This window comes from Heliangelus exortis, chromosome 1 (assembly GCF_036169615.1).
Source record: "Heliangelus exortis chromosome 1, bHelExo1.hap1, whole genome shotgun sequence".
NCBI classification, from domain to species: domain Eukaryota; kingdom Metazoa; phylum Chordata; class Aves; order Apodiformes; family Trochilidae; genus Heliangelus; species Heliangelus exortis.
In genome coordinates, this window is record NC_092422.1 from 87,723,986 (window position 1) to 87,739,765 (window position 15,780).

A 15,780-nucleotide genomic window follows, 5' to 3' on the forward strand; every position below is an offset into this window, starting at 1 on the left:
AAAAGCTTGAAACCTGCTGTAAAGATGATGTCCTACATCATTTAATGGAGGTGGGATGCCTGAGATCAAGATCACACCAGCCTGAAATAGAGACATACAAAAATCAAAAACATGTATGCATGTCCTTAAGGTTTTTGGCAGAGCACCTGCTGAAAAGTTTATAAAATCCAAAGTTTTACTAAAAGGTTTCTTAGTAGAAATTCAGTTTGCTTTGCTGCCTCAACTAGGAGAAAGGTTTTGTATCTATTGTCTAGTCCATCTAACCACACAGGCCAATAATTCTGCTAATAGTTTATGTTGGTTGTGTCTCAGAGAAGCTAGTTCTTGTTATCTTGCAACATCCTTGAGTCTTATTTTGGAATAGTAATACTGGAATATTGGAATAGTCTCAATCAAGACTGTAACTTTTATTTACTAGCATTTATATATCCTGCTTTTGCAGGACACTTTCCTGCTTTGGCAGGATACCCCACAGCTTTGAATGGGTTGTCAATTGGACCTGTTGCAGCATCTTGACTTACGAGTTTATTACTGTCAGGAAGGTGTAGCTCTCAGGCTGGGAACCAACATCAGCTTGAAGGGCAGTGCTTGTCAGCTGCTGGGGACAAGAAAAGCCTCTGAAATTTGAGGCAATCAAAATTCCACAGGAGTGCTGGACAGAAGAAAGCCGAGTTTTTTCTGATCCTGATCCTTCTAGTCAATCTTACCTGAGGTCAAGAAGACCCAACACGTGCAGCTTGTCCTGCAGTGCTGCCACATAGTGCTGCCTGCCTTGGTTAGCGAGTTGTAGTGTTTGGCTTGGTCTGGGTCAAGAAAGATTAGGGTGCTGGCAACCAGCATGGGAAAGGGGAGAACCTAAATGGGAAGGAAAATCTGCTTACCTGCAAAGACCTAACACAGTTTCATTTCCTTCACAGTGAACTAAGTGCCAAATCAAAAGCATTGCAACTGCAAATAGTAGAAGATGGAAAGTTGGATAGTAAGTATTAAAACTGAATTATTTTACATGATCAGCTCAGGGGAAATTTATAACATAAGACTGCGTTTTAGAACTCTGTAAGCTTGACCTTAAATTTATGTCCCAGAGTTGAAATCTTTAGAAAATCATCATGGGCCACACTGACTGACCTGGATAAAGTGCTGTCTGTGTACACCATTGCTACCATCAGTAATCATGGACTACATAGTTCATATGTCTCTTGTCCTCCTCAGGGTTAAGGTTGCAGAGAAGCCTGGTTTTCAGCTCTGAATGTTTCTTTCTATATTGTCAACATACTGATTCTTCCATTTGCTGATAGCCAAATTTTTCAGCTTTCTAAACTTTTCAGATCCACTATGAGCAATTTGGATTTCAAGTTAAACTTTCCAAGTCTTTCTGTGGCTGAAGGGGAATCATGGGTATTAATGCTAAATCCTTCGTTTTAAAGCTCCAGATGCTGCCTAGCAATTGTCAGGTATCAAACACAATATTTATCACCATATTGGATTAAATATAAAACATGGGAGTTGAAATTGCTTTACTACTTGTTTCTGTTGTTGCAGCTTGCAAGTAGCCTTCACTAGCAAGAAAACTCCTCCACTGAACTGCATTTGGTTAATTTGGAGAATTATTACATTCCTAGTGGGAGTCAGGGGTGGGGTAGGAATACTGAGACCAAAGAGGACATTGAGGTGTTTCCATGGGCTTTGTAAACTTGCTCCAAACACCTCATTACTTGAGCTTTATTGAAGTGATGACACAACATCATAAATTCTTCTATACTTTGCACATTCTTTTGCTGATACAGTTTTGCTGTAGCTAAAAATATTGATTATATTTCACATCTTGGATCCATTTGCTTTTTCCTTCTTATGTCAGGTTTCATGTTTAAAATAAATGAAAAAGAAGTATTGCTTTTTGACACTCAGCTATTTCTCTGTGGTTTAGTTCTGTCAGTTATATCCAGTTTGTTTCAGGAAAAGGTTGAAAGTATTGGCCAAACTTTTCATACCTAGTTATTAAAAATAATGTGCTTTTACTCATGATGTCTTTGATAGTGGCTGAAGGTTTGGCCAATATTAGGTGATAATGTTTTAAGTAAGTTACAGTTAATAAGTAATATACCCCAGTGGACTATGTTTGACTTTGGTTTTGTGTTACTGTATTTATTTTTATTTTTAATAATATTGATACACAAAGTCTTATTTGCAGATGTAGGCAAATGCTTAAAAAAATTTCTCTGATGTTGATGCCAGTTTCTATATTTAACAAAAAAAATGGTTTCTATATTTAACAAAAAAAAAGGTTTCTATATACTGATAGCAAATGTATAATTTTTTCTCGCATAAAGTTTAGTTTTGCCTGCACCTGCACAATTTCAGCAGGGAGTCTTACCAACAATATCTGAAGCATTTCACACCCTACTTAGAGTGTAAATACCAACCTGGTTTATTGAAGAAAAAAATCCCAATTGATTGCACAGGCAACCATCTGTCTCCACCCCCTGTATCATCTTAGATCTTCTTATCTCAGACACTTGAACAGAAATCTCAAAGTAGAATCATATTAGTAAGGAGAGTGATGAGAAACAGGAATGAATAGATCTCTGTTTGTCTTTTAATTCCACAGAAAACTAGGATTTCATCCCTGACATCATGCAGTAATTTTACTGATAGTTTGCTCCAGTCTAGTGTAGCTAATAAAGGGGAGGAACAAGAGAACTGCTGAAATGGCACTAAAGATCAAATTATGAAAAAATATTATTGATGAGACACCAGGAACCTAGCCCACCATCACAACTCCTTCTTTTATAGGCCTGTTGAGCTTAAAACAATAGTTTCAAAACAATGAGTAAATGTGGTTGAGGCATAACAGATTGAGCAACTGCTGTCTCAGTGGTTTTCTTCACATGCAGGCCCTGGGCCATACACAGGTGCCAGGCAGTTCTTTTTTTCTGGCTATCCTTTTGGTTTTTTCAAGGGCTTACAATGGTGTTTGGACACTCCTTCCCAGAACAGGTCTGGAAGGCTGGTCCCTCACAATGTCTCCCTTCTTCCCTGTTGCACAGTATTAGGTCAAGCTGAGGAATAGTTGCAAAATGGAAAGAAAGCTGTGAAAACTGCCATTTTCTGCCTCGTGGTGTAGAACCAGTTCTTGCAATTAGCTGCCTGTGTTCTCCTACCTCTTCTCGAGTTCTTGCACTTAAACAAACTGACAGCTCAGATATTCGCTGATTTTTTATTATTATTCTTTTATTTCTTCTAGGACCTTTGTCCCCAAAAGTGACTGTGCCTCTAGACTTGTTCAGGAAACAACCATCTGGCCAGCAAAGCTTTGCACTGAACAGTGAGGCCAGTGAGAGCAGCCCAGTGCCAGGACCCGTGCTGGGATCCATTAGTGCAGAGGTACTACTGCATTTGGATGGTTTTACAGTGGATTTTTGACTTTGGGAAGTACTTGCAAATGTTTGTCTTGTGCTTTGGACTGCTGCTCGCAGCACACTGCCATTTGTGCCTGAGTACTGCATTCAGATTAAGTGGTAATGATATTTTTGTCCATCAAAAGATTTAGCTGTTTGCATCTTGAATGTCAGTAAAAATGCTGACCTAGAAATGTTAGTGTGATCCTTACTTGGCTCTGCTTCTAAGGTGACACTTGTTTTTTGCCTTCTTAGTTCTCTTTTATAGAACCCAATGAATTAAAGACTTGGCAAGTCTCTTCTCCAGTGCCAGCCACTAAGATAGAAAAGGATCGCACTGTGATGCCCTGCGGGACAGTGGTCACTACTGTAACTGCTGTGAAAACCAAACCTCGTCTAGAAGGGAGATCATCTCCACCCAGCACAGGTGAGGAAATCCACTTCCTTCTCTTCACTGATAAGGTATATTCATGGGAACCAGGAGAAGTTGGGGCACAGGATGTAAGGAGAGGATAAGGAGAAGTTTGGGGATGCTGTTGCCCAGATATCTCTAATGTGTTGGGGGTATTGTTTGTATTCTTCAGAATCAGGTTTTTAATTTTCATAAAACCTTGTTCTTACAAGAGGATAGTGCTCCTTTTAATACAGTCTGTAAAGCTCCGTGGTTGAGTAAAAATGCAGAAGAGCTTGGTTTTGGTGGATGGTTTTCCACATGACAAAAATGTCAGACTCGGAGTGTTTGCTAATGACAGACCAGCTTCTTCATCTGCACTATAATCTCTAAGGACTGGTGTCATCTTGTGACAAAGATTTTTTTTTTTTCAACTTGTCTTTCAGGAAGAGATTCTCTGTTTCTTGAGATAAGTGTGAAGCTAAAAAATCTAAACAGTCTTTATGTGAAATTTCAAGGAGCTTCATTCTTTTCTGTTGTTAAAGAAAATCTTTTACTTAAGTGGGTGTTGTCTAGCATATTATAGTAAAATGTTTAGAACAATAAATTCCTATGTTTCACAGATTTTTTTGAGTCATAGCGAGTATCTGTTTAGAATTTGTATTAAACAACTTTCTCAAACACTTATGATTTAAACAGGCTTTAACATTGATATAGTAATTTCTTATTATTTTAATGACATATGTCTTGAATGGTTTAAATAACAAAAAAATATGGTCCACAGATTCTCCTGTGAAAACTCCATTAAAAGTAAAGGTGATTGAGAAGGATTTCTCTGTTCAAGGTCTCCATTCTCATGGTGCTCCAGTCAGCAAAACTTTATCATCTTCTGATACAGGTAATAAAAATATTTAAAGCTGCTAAAGAGAATACATCTCTCTCTGCTGCACATGGGATTAATGTAATCTTGTTAAAATAACAGCAAACCCATATGGCTACTGCCTTTCAACAGGCACTGAGATGTTTATCTAAGCAAGTACTGTGGTCAGGGATATTGCAGTCCTTCAGTAGAAGTCTGGTTTTAATAAGTGATTTAAATTACTAATTTTGAATAAATAACAGTGAGCTGTAGTTTGGAAAGGAGACGTGGCTGCAGAAAAAACAGGCTGCTTTTTCTCTTTTGAATGAAAGATTCCTCCTTTGGAAAAGCACAAAGCAATTACTAAGTCAAGTTGGGAAATGTTACAAAAAGTGCTATGCTTCTAAGTCTCATGACTTTTTATTATGTTAAAGATACAAAGCACTTACTGGAAAACTCATCTTAAGGCAACTTAGAGCACATTGATAAGGACAATTATTTTCTTTTTATGGACATGCAGGGGAATTTATGTGAAATGTTTATGCGATATAGCAGGAAGAATTACTCATTAGAACAGAAGTTTAAGCCAAATGAAGGAAATGTAAAGGCCCATTTGGTGTGGCAGTAACCTGAGTAGCTGTTATTGCAAGCATAGTGCCAAAATAGCAACAAGCACTGTGGAAAAGATGCCATTGCCATGTCTTAATTCTGACTGATGACAACAATAAGAATTTTCAAGTGCTGCTGCTGATGTCCTGGGTGCTCTCAGCTGTTCCTGAGAGCTTTGCAATGGATAGAGAGGTGGAAAAGTCTGTGTTTATAATGCATGTGCAGACATGTGTGAACCTGCATACCCCTTATGCAGGCATACTCTCTAAGTTCCAAAAGTATCTAAGATACTTTGTGCAGCATAATTATCCAGACCTTGGCTTTTATTGCACTAGCATGACAGTAATATAAACACTACTCAGTTTAATTAACAATGGTACTATTCCTGTCTGTATTCTTTTGTTGTTAAAACTCTTTATTAGAAAAGCTTACCTCAGACAGTTATATATGGAGATTTTTATTTTGTTAACTTTCTTAGCCTTGTTTGCTCCTAAGCTTAACAAATTTGATTAGAGTGTATTTGCCATGCCCAGAGTACTTGCATAGTAGATGACTGAAATGGCTGTGCTTAAAAATAAACGTGGATTTGTCACTAAAGGCATTTTATAAAGAATGTTTTGTACTCCTGTGAAATGTTTGGAGGGGGAAAGGAGATGCACTTCACAGCTTTGGAGGCAGCTGGTGAAGAGCAGAGTGACTACCACTTTGCCTTCCCCATGCTATCATAGCAAGTCTGGAAATGCTGAGCAAGGATGTCTGAAAAAAGAGCAAAATACCTACCTGAAGAAGGTGTAGCATGTGCCATCTTTGTACTGTGTTGGAACTATGCACTTCATTATTGTGATACCTGATGCTCTACTCGCCACTTCTGGATTATGGTCACCACAGTGTAGCAATACATTGAAATAATTAGATGTTTCATGTTAGCTTCCAAAACCTCCTGTGGGCTCAGTGCAGTGGTTTGTAAGTGCAATTCAGGTACCTTTTCTCAAAAGACTGGGTAGCAGAATAGAAAGACAAGAACAAATAGTTGGGTAGTGAGTTGGAAGATGTTCTGGTATGCCTGTCATTCCTACCATTTCTGCTAATTTCTTTGCATTTCAACTCAAAACCAAACTCTGCCTGTCTCTGCTCTGTTGGGTTTTTTTTTTCTTGTTTCTCTTTCTTCTCTCTGAAATAATGCTTTCTTTTCAGAACTGCTGGTACTGAATGGCACCGATCCTGTTGCAGAAGCAGCCATCCGGCAGTTAAGTGAGTCTGCAAAGCAGAAGGTGAAGTCTCCTAGAAAGAAAAGCACCATTATCATATCAGGGGTGTCCAAGGTAGAGCAGAAACAAATACTTATGTTTAATGCCTCAGTACTGTAAAGTTTTTGCTCCGATGAGTGTGACGTTAACTTAATGTGCATTCTGCTGCCTCTCCTTCAGCAGTCTCTGCAGGATTTGTCTCTGTGTGATCAGGGTGGGCTTGCTGGGGAGAGGTTTGGTTTTTGATTGTCAGATGTGACAGCCTGGCTGAAAATTTGTGGCATCCTTGATGGGAATGGCATTAAGAGGTATATGGTAAAAACACCTTAGCTGAGAGCAGGGGACAATTAGTCCTTCTCTGTGTTTCACCCTTGGAGGAAGATGCACAGAAAAAGGACAAATTTAATTTACTTTTTTTTTAAAGCCATTGAAACAAAACCCTCTGAAAAACCTTCTAGTCCCACAGACTCTGTTACAGAGGGAGGCAAAGAGAAAACTGTTTCTCCCATGGTATTTAGCATTCCTTCAGACTTCATCCAAAGCCCCAGTCTCCCATCTCATGCTTGATGCCTGCCTGTAGTCCTTTCCCTGCAGGCTGCTGTATGGACATTTGCTGTCAAGTCCTGCTGTTAGGTGCAGATTGCCAAAAAAAAAGCCAAAGAAAAAGACAAGTCAGTGAGCATGGGTCTCATCATCATCACTGTGTTGTGCCAAGAGGTGCAAAAGAAGTTGAGCTGCCACGGTGCCAGATGTATCTGATTGCAATATGGGAACTGCATGGATCTGTGTTTAGCTGATACAGCTTCCAAGAAGTTCTTCTACAAGATTAAATTCTTTGGGGTACATTTTCTTAAAAAGACTAAATGATTGTCCATTCATGCTGGTATTTCATTACAGCAGCATATGTAGGAAAGAGCCATATTGTTTGCAGTGTGGCTAGGGATAGGTGGGATGCATGTACTTAAAGGTTTTATTTCAGTCACTTGGCTTTGATGACATGATTAATGCACTTGGCTATACACTCCTCCCTGTTAGTAAAGCTAAGGAAGCCTCAGGTGGCTTTTTATTAGCCCCAAGCCCTACAAATAAAATTGTAAAGAAGAAAGAAGAACAGAATTTTTGCAGGGAGGCTTGTTTTTCTGCCAGCAGAGCAGCTTGTGTCAGTGTTGTCTCTTATTTTCACTGGGCAGACCTCTTTATCTCAGGACAGTGAAGCTGCACTGATGATGGACTATGCTGCGGCCATGGACAGCTCCTGCAGGGAAGTAGATCCAGACACTGTGGAAGAAGCTACTGGAGAAGTCACCTCTGATAAAAAGCTATCATTAGGTGCTTCAGAAAGAGAACCTGATACTGATCCACAGCAAAGTACCCACAAGGCTTGGGGTTTGGAGAATGGCAGCCAACAGTGGGACACCGACACACTCTTAGACCAGACCTGTGAAGAAATATCTGGGAGCTCATTAAGTGTTTCAGAAACGGGGAGCATGAAGAAATCTAAAGGTACGTGATCCCTACATCTGCTTTAATGAATGATTGGTTTCCCCACATAATTGGCAGCGTCATCCTTTCTTACTGATTTTTTTTTGTTTTGTTTTGGTTTGTTCTCAAATTCTGTGTGATTATGTTGTTTGTTTAAAGCTGTCTTACTAGCAGCAACACAGGGTGCAGTCCTCTGGCTCTGAGAGCCAGGTCAGGCATTCTTACACTCCCCTCCATCAGGAAACAGAAGGGCGGAAGGACAGCTCATTAAGCCCAGTTTTTCTGGGACAGAAATAACAAGCTACATTGTCAGTTCCTCAGTGAAAACCGTGTTCATGTAAACAAGGACTTGTGCTACAGTAGCAGTCCCATTATTAAGCTGAAAATGGCAGGGTTCCGTGATTATTTTCTGTTACCTTCCTTCTCCTTCACATCTCTGAGCACAAAAAACTCCCCTGCCCTTGCTAAAACCTGTGTTCAGGAAGCACCACAGCTAAACCAGAGTTACACTTTTTTGAACTGCCCTGTGAACAATTTCTCCCTTCTCACTCATTTCATTAATATGTAGTTTGCTAGAGAAAAGGGAATAAAAGATAATCTAATGAGTAAATAAAGGGTCAGATAATTTTGCTTACATACTTACACACTTCAATAGCTGCAGTTTGAAAATGTCTTGGGGGTTCTTTGTGTTTTCTTTATAAATCCATTAACCTTAGAGGCTGTAGCACTGGTTTGTGGCTAAGTGGTAAATGCAGGTGCTGTCAGGAAGTCTGGCACAGCAGTCTCATGGGCTGCGTGTTGAAGTTGCGAAAATTGTTGTGTTTCTCACACATATCCATCCCTCTTTTGCTTTTTAATTTTCTATGATTCCCATACCCAGAGATACTTTAAAATGGCTTCCTACCAAAACCTCAGGATATTACTACTGTAAAACCCTCCCCCTTAGCCCCTAAGGCATACATGGGACCTCTTTGCCAAGACCCTGCTTTAGACCATTGAGATTTTCTGGCTTTCTCACAGCTTTCTTGCTCCACCTAATAGATGAGGATAGGTCAGCAACAAACAAGTTGACATAGATGGTTAGGCTTGGGAAAGCTTTGGGTGTGTCTGGGACAGGGGGTAGAGGGTTAGCGCTGGGGAGGGATTCATCTCATTTGGAGCCTGGAAAAGTTTAGGAAGCTGAAAAAAGTTTTGCATAACTCTGAACTCCTCTTTAATATCATATTCTAAAACGAGCAAGTGGAAGTTTGTGTGTGAGTTGTTTTCTTCCCTGTGCAGTATGTTGCAAAGAGATTAGGCTTCTAAATATCCTGTTTACATGATGTATATAGGACTGCTAAAAAGCGCCAAGAATCTCTAATATTTGAGAGAGCTGTCTCATCTTGAGGAAATATTTTTAAAAACTGTCTTGCATGCCTTTATACACAGAGCTCTTTGAATCTCTCCTTTGTCACAGCTGAGTAGCTTTTATGGAGTGAAATAGGAGAGCATTTCAACTCCCCTGTCTTCAGTTAGCTTTTAATAGTTAAAGGTTTCTGTCTTTTCAAATGCTTTCCCTTTAAAAAAAAACAACACAAAACCAAAAAGTCCCAACAAAACTCAGACAAAGCATACAAAACCCCTTCTGCTTTAAAAAGCCTTGTGTATATATTACTGTCTTAAAGTAAACACTGTCTTTTATCTTTTTTTAAATTCTTGCATACCCGTCCCCTTTTATAAACTTAAGAGGATTACTATGTCAACAAGAATTAATTAACTATACAGTAAGTTATTTTTGTCTTTTTATTTATTTTAGGAAAATGTAGCTTTACAATGGTACACTCATAGAAACTGAAGCAAAACATAGTCTGAAACCCATTGTCTTATCCATTTCTTTCCTCCCTCCAAAATTCCCTTCCCATGCTCTAGCAGACCAGTCTGCTGGAAAAAAATCATTCTTCTGGTGGTTGTCCTGTTCCAATAGGTCATACAAAATGGACAACAAGGAAGGCTTGGAGGGGTGCTCTACATTCCTGATGTCCCTTCATTGTGCCTTTTCCTTCAGTATCTCATTAAGAATCAAAATCTGCCTGTGCAAACTGTGTGTGTGAGCCCATAACTGGATATACATATGCAGAAATTTTATTTTTATACCTGCTGCTTACGGTTTTCTAGATTTCTTTTCTAGTCTAACTTGCAGAGCTAGCAGGACATCAGCAGGTATTTAAAAAACTACTTGGATAAAAGCTGTTTTGGAAGTTGGGAAGGAATGGAAAGAAGCGATCCCTATTCATATCCTTGTATATATGGATGGAAATCTTCCTTCACTAACAAAAATGAGGTTCAGAAGTGATCCTAGTCCCACAAGCATTTTCAGAAACTAGTGCAGAGGAGCCTATGAAGACCAGTCAGTCTGTGCAGCATTCCTGACGTGCTCTCTGCTTATCTCCCAGTGTTAGGGGCAGAGTCGGCATACGGATCCTGTTGAACTCAAGAAGTAAGCACACAAACAGCACGAGCATCACCAGGATTGTGATTTGCCCTACCCTGCCTTCTTAGCAGGGGTGCATGCTTCCACAGCAGCTGGAGCCCCTGTCAGGCAGCACGTACCAAACAGGCTGGGTGGCAGTGGGGATGTGGCAAGCTTCCAGATAGCCATGACCTCAGTACTTCTGAAAACACAGGGAGCTTTCATGTCAGGGGGCTGGTGCTCGTGCTAAGCCAGTGTTGCTCTCAGGGAAGTGCTGCCTGCAGTTTTTTCAGCTGCAGTGAGGCGTCCCAGACCATCAGCACAATTTTTGCAGCATTCTTGGTTCGCTTCTGTTTCCTAGTATGGGAAATCAGTCTGAATGGATAGAGCTGAATAGCTGCTTACAGATCAACCCTTCTGTCCTACTCCTGTTGGCACAGCTGCAGCTGCCAAGACTGCTGGGTAGAACAGCTGACTGCAAAAACAAAAGCCACACAGCAGTAAGGATTCATCAGTCCCCCCCAGTCTTTGCATATTAACAACTGTCAGTATCATGGGGTTGAACACTGTTTCTTTTATGCTATTGACAACAGCTTGAAGTGGTACTGCCTTGCCAAAAGGATCAATGAGAGGGCAGTGGAAGAGCAGTCAAGATTCAAATCCATGAGTTCCAGTTGCTTTCAGCTGACTTCTGCTTCCATCCCATTGTGCCCTGTGAGCAGCCTCAGCAGCAGCAAGATAAAACATGCTAGAATATTCTTTCAGCTGCTGAGTGCTTCATCCTTAAGATATAAAGTAATAAACTCAAGTGAATGTTTGTAACTGCTCTGTTATTAGCAAAGAAGCACCTGGCTGCGTGCAGCGGAGTTGCCATGAAATACCTATTCTGCAGCTGTTGCTGTGCAAAATGACACTCGGCCTGTGTCAAGTCCCTGGGGGACAAATACGTAATTCTAGCTGTTGCACACTATCACATGAAAGGATTGGTCTGTGTGGTGCTTTTTGTGTTCGTTTGCAATGGGAGGAAAAACAGAATCAAGACCACGAGCTGACAGGAATAAGTAGCTGAACTGAGAAAGAATCAGGAAACTCGATAGGGATGCAGTAATGGGGTGTGGAAGCTTTGCCAGGAAGGTCATGGTCCTCACGTACTGGTCTGACTGCCAGAAGGCTCCTTTGGTGGCTTGTTATCTGGGTCCTCCTTCATTCAAACTGGCTCATGCCACTTGGACAACAACCCCCTACCCAATTCTGCACAAAACTGGTGCTGTTTTACCATGGGGCTGGTGTACCAACACCAGGCAGAGTGTTGCTGGTAGCTCAGAGCTGTGTCCCTGCCAGCTGCAGCCCAGCTGCCTTACACATAAGGCACACGTGTGCACATGGAAAAGGAAGGTGGAATTTGGCAGAACAGTGGCTACAAAACTGAGTTTGCCAAGGGAGAAGAGAACTGATGGATGGTGTTGGCAGCAAGAGTCCCGAGTCCCTGGTGAGGTGACAGCTGCAATTGCCTTGGCTGCATAATAGGTTTGACATGGGATCAAGGGAAGGAGTACAAAAAAATAAAGCAACTTAATCTATTGCAGAAGGGATTTGTACAAATTTCTAAACCCACTGGAAGCAGATGTAATATTATTTTTAATCTGCTTGAAGTGAATTGCTATTCCAAACAGGATTTTAAAATAGCAAATGCTTTGTGGTTGTTATTCTGGTGGTGCCACTCAATTAGTACAGAATACATGCTGCCTGCCTTGTGTGAGCCTACTGCATGCAGGTTGGATGCCAGGTAGTGTTCTCCTGCACCAGCAGTGTCCTTCACCTCAAGCTGAAATGCCACCTTCATGTTGTACATCATGAGCTAATTTTTTTTTTCCATCTCCTTTGATCTCTGAAACAGCAAAGAGTAACATTACTTCCTCTATTTCATTCTTTTTATAAACTACTCTGTACTTTTATTGTTTTGGAAAAATTGGATGTGCCTGCTTGACATGTGAGAACCCAGTGTACAACCCGTACCAAATGCTGTGCATGTGTATTTTTGACCACTAACATAGCTTTCAGAAGAGCATTTGAAACTAGAAGTCTTAAGGAAGGAGACTTCTACAAGATGTGTGGAATTACTTTAGAAGCTGAAGTCAGAGGATATTTGGTTGCTCATAGGCATGTTTCACAGTAGCTTTCCTTCCTTTTTCAACAGCGTCATTTCTGGAAAAGGAAAATTCCTTTTCTCTTTAGTCCTCCTCTAGCAATGTATGTGAGCTCATCTCTCCTGAACGCTTCTGCTAACAGTACAAGTGTATATGCATATACCTAGAACTAGCACAGTCTGTCATGATGCAGTTTGCATGATACTTGCATGGAATGAGGAGAAGCAGAGAAATACATAATTCCACAGAGTCTGAATTTTTCTCAGTGGTGTTCAGCTGGGGAAGAGCTGGATCACAGTGGGGCAAGGAGGACTCAGTGGCATGTGGTGTATGTATGTGTGTCTCTGGCTGAAAGCACAACGATTGCTCAACATTACCAGTATCTGAAATCACTTGTTCCAAGGTGGAACTCTTACTACTGTGACCTGTAAATGGTTACAAACCATCAATATTCTTGCTTTAATTCAACACCCCCCTAGCTTTCTGAGATTGAATAGTTACCAGGGTGATGCTTAAACTGGAAATGTTAGGACCGAGGCTTCTTTTACTCAGGCTGCAGCTCCAGCTGAAGCTGAGCTCCAGGAGGAAACCTGCCTGCCCTGCCTAAAGTGTCCTCTCCACCTTTGCCATTTGCAGGTGGGATTTTGAAAAAAAGCGCGAAGCTCTTTTTCCGCCGGCGCCATCATCAGAAGGACCCAGGGATGAGTCAGTCGCACAACGACCTCGTCTACCTGCAGCAGCCACTGTCAGAGGAGACCCGCAAGAAGGGAGGCACGCTTTCACGGATTCTGAGCAGAAAGCTCCTCTCCAGAAACAAAAGCAAGAGCAAACTGAATGGTGCTTCTGCAGAGCCCTACATACAAGACTGAACACTCTCTGATGGGACACGTGACCATCAGCTGACCATTTGTTTACAGAGCAGAACTAGAGAATACAAATATGGCTGATGACTTGCATAAGATGATGTTCACTGGTACAGTGGTCCAGGAATAAACAGAAAGCTTGTATTTTTTGCTTGTTTGTACAGAACGCTTTTTCTCTCTGATTATGAAGTTGTTCCTCCAAATACAAGCTGCACTAATTGTATCGTGGCACCTTTTGGAGGTCCGTGTGGTTTATTGTAGAAGATGGGGGAGGATGTGGAATGGTGCAGGTGGGGAAGACCTGCATGTAAGCACCTGGTTTACATTAACAGGGAGCTAAGAACTGAAACACCATATCTTCTGTATGACTGAACCACCACAAAGAGAGAAGATACTACTGTGCTTCCTTACTGCAGCCTGGAATAGCAGCAATGCAAGTCCCGAGTTGTTTATCTAATCAGGCTAAAAGGGAAAAGAGGGACCCAGATCCAGTTTGTATTGTAATTTAGAAATGGGTAAGTTTTCAGAAGTGGAACTAAAATGCTGATTAAGATAGCCTACTGTAATAACTATAGCCTGCTGTAATAACTGCTCAGTCTGTGTAGGTGGAGAGATGCCTCTGATGTTAGCCATAAATCAATAAATTATGCAAATACTTATACTAGCCTATTGTTTCATGTTCTGTGCATAAGTTATGCTTTAAAAAAAAAACCCAGAACTTTTTTTAAAGTTTATTTGAGTCTACTCACAAACAAAACATTTACGAATTCTTATATGAAGCTTTTCTTCCCTGTGTGAAGATGAATTGCTAATGCAAAAACCTACCTTAGGGGCCCTAATTCCTTCCCCCGGGTACTTGTGAGACAAGTGTATTAACCATCATATCAAATTCAAAGCTAGGACCAATAAGTGATGGCTAGAGAATATCTAAACCTAGATATGCTTTTTATTAGGCAGCTTGTTTCACTTGCCAAACACTGACTGAGATCTTAGAAAACACAGTTGTGAAGAGAGCTTTAAAAAAAATACTAATAATGATTGCCTTAGTAGTCTTTCAGTTTCTAGATCTAACAATGCTGTCATGTGGTTTGTTGTGGTTTGTGAGTAGTTTGGGTGAGTTTTTTTACTTTTTTCCTCACTGAATATTGCAGCTGGTTCCTTTCCATTAAAGGGAAAAATGATGAAAGTAAAGGCAAAATTATTGTTTTGGCTATTGAGTAAAATATCACTTTTGTCACAGGTACCATCTTTCATGCATACCTGTACTTTTCCACCATCTATTTTCCTTCTGAGGACAAAGGACCAAGCTTGTTCTCTTTAGCCAAGGAAAAATCCATTCCATCAAAATTATTGACATGAATAGATGATAGATTTGTGCCTGCTTTGCCAGCAGTAATTTCCCTCTGCTCTTTCCTCCCCTTAACACATCCAGCACTTTGGCAGGTATTTGGGCTTTCAGCTTGAACTGCTCTTCAAAAATAGAAAGTCACTAAAGAACAGAAACATTTCAAAACTTCTGATGGACAGTATATTTGTTGGTGAATACTTTTACAAAAAAAGAAAATTAGAGGGGGTTGGTTTTTTTTTACAAATAAAAGAGTAGAAGAAATGAACTGTCAAAATCTTTTAACAGAGCCTGCTGTTTAAAAATAGTTTATGTGTAACCTCTTAAAATCACTGGCGTAGTACAGCAGTCCAGACTATCAAATAGTTGTACATTTAACCCTGCTGCTTATTATGAAAATACTTGTAGGCATTTTAATATGATGTATTTTGAAAAGTGGTTACAAATGAGTCTTCTAGAGATACAACATGCTTAGGAATCCCAGTTCAGTAATACAGGTTTGTTCAGCTTGAATATGCTTGAACACTTTTATGTGTTGGTAATTTAATATACAATAGAAGTTAGGTTTCTTCATTTGTCCAACAGTGGCTGATGATATGAACATTAAAAAAAAAAAAAAAAAAAAAAAAAAAAAAAAAAAAAAAAGATAAAAGATACTGTATTCTCTCAACATACACTTTTTCCTTTCACTTCCTTTTGACTTACGAGGAGCTCTCGTTTGCTGAAGGAGAAGACCACAACTGATCACCAAGTCCAAGAAATCAAAGCAAGACTGAGCTCTGTGTGTAGCACCTCCTTGCACTAAAGTGAAGAGCTGTGGAACTGGGAATGTAAACCAAGCACCTAACACTCCTTGAAGTCTGTTTAGATTACTGAACTGTGATTTTAATGTACAAAGCTTTATTATGTACTGTAGAATGGGGTGGAAATGATACTGAATAACTTGCAGAATACAGGAGTAGGGTTTGTGTGTAGCTTAGTTCAAAGAAC

General features: G+C 40.2%; 1 protein-coding gene across 5 annotated transcripts in view; it reads left to right on the plus strand.

The window, feature by feature from the left end:
- Window positions 1–14,104, plus strand: part of C2CD2 (C2 calcium dependent domain containing 2) — a 38,170-nt gene extending 24,066 nt beyond the window's left edge. For 2 of the 5 annotated variants that reach the window (XM_071752678.1, XM_071752715.1), the window contains exons 8-14: window positions 918–979; window positions 3,245–3,384; window positions 3,654–3,825; window positions 4,574–4,687; window positions 6,452–6,579; window positions 7,695–8,007; window positions 13,219–14,104. In XM_071752678.1, coding sequence (XP_071608779.1) covers window positions 918–979; window positions 3,245–3,384; window positions 3,654–3,825; window positions 4,574–4,687; window positions 6,452–6,579; window positions 7,695–8,007; window positions 13,219–13,451 — 1,162 coding nt within the window. In that variant the 3' untranslated portion in view covers window positions 13,452–14,104. The remainder of the gene's footprint in view (window positions 1–917; window positions 980–3,244; window positions 3,385–3,653; window positions 3,826–4,573; window positions 4,688–6,451; window positions 6,580–7,694; window positions 8,008–13,218) is intronic. The other 3 variants (XM_071752687.1, XM_071752697.1, XM_071752704.1) reach the window with 3 other exon arrangements.
- Window positions 14,105–15,780: the final 1,676 nt, after the last annotated feature.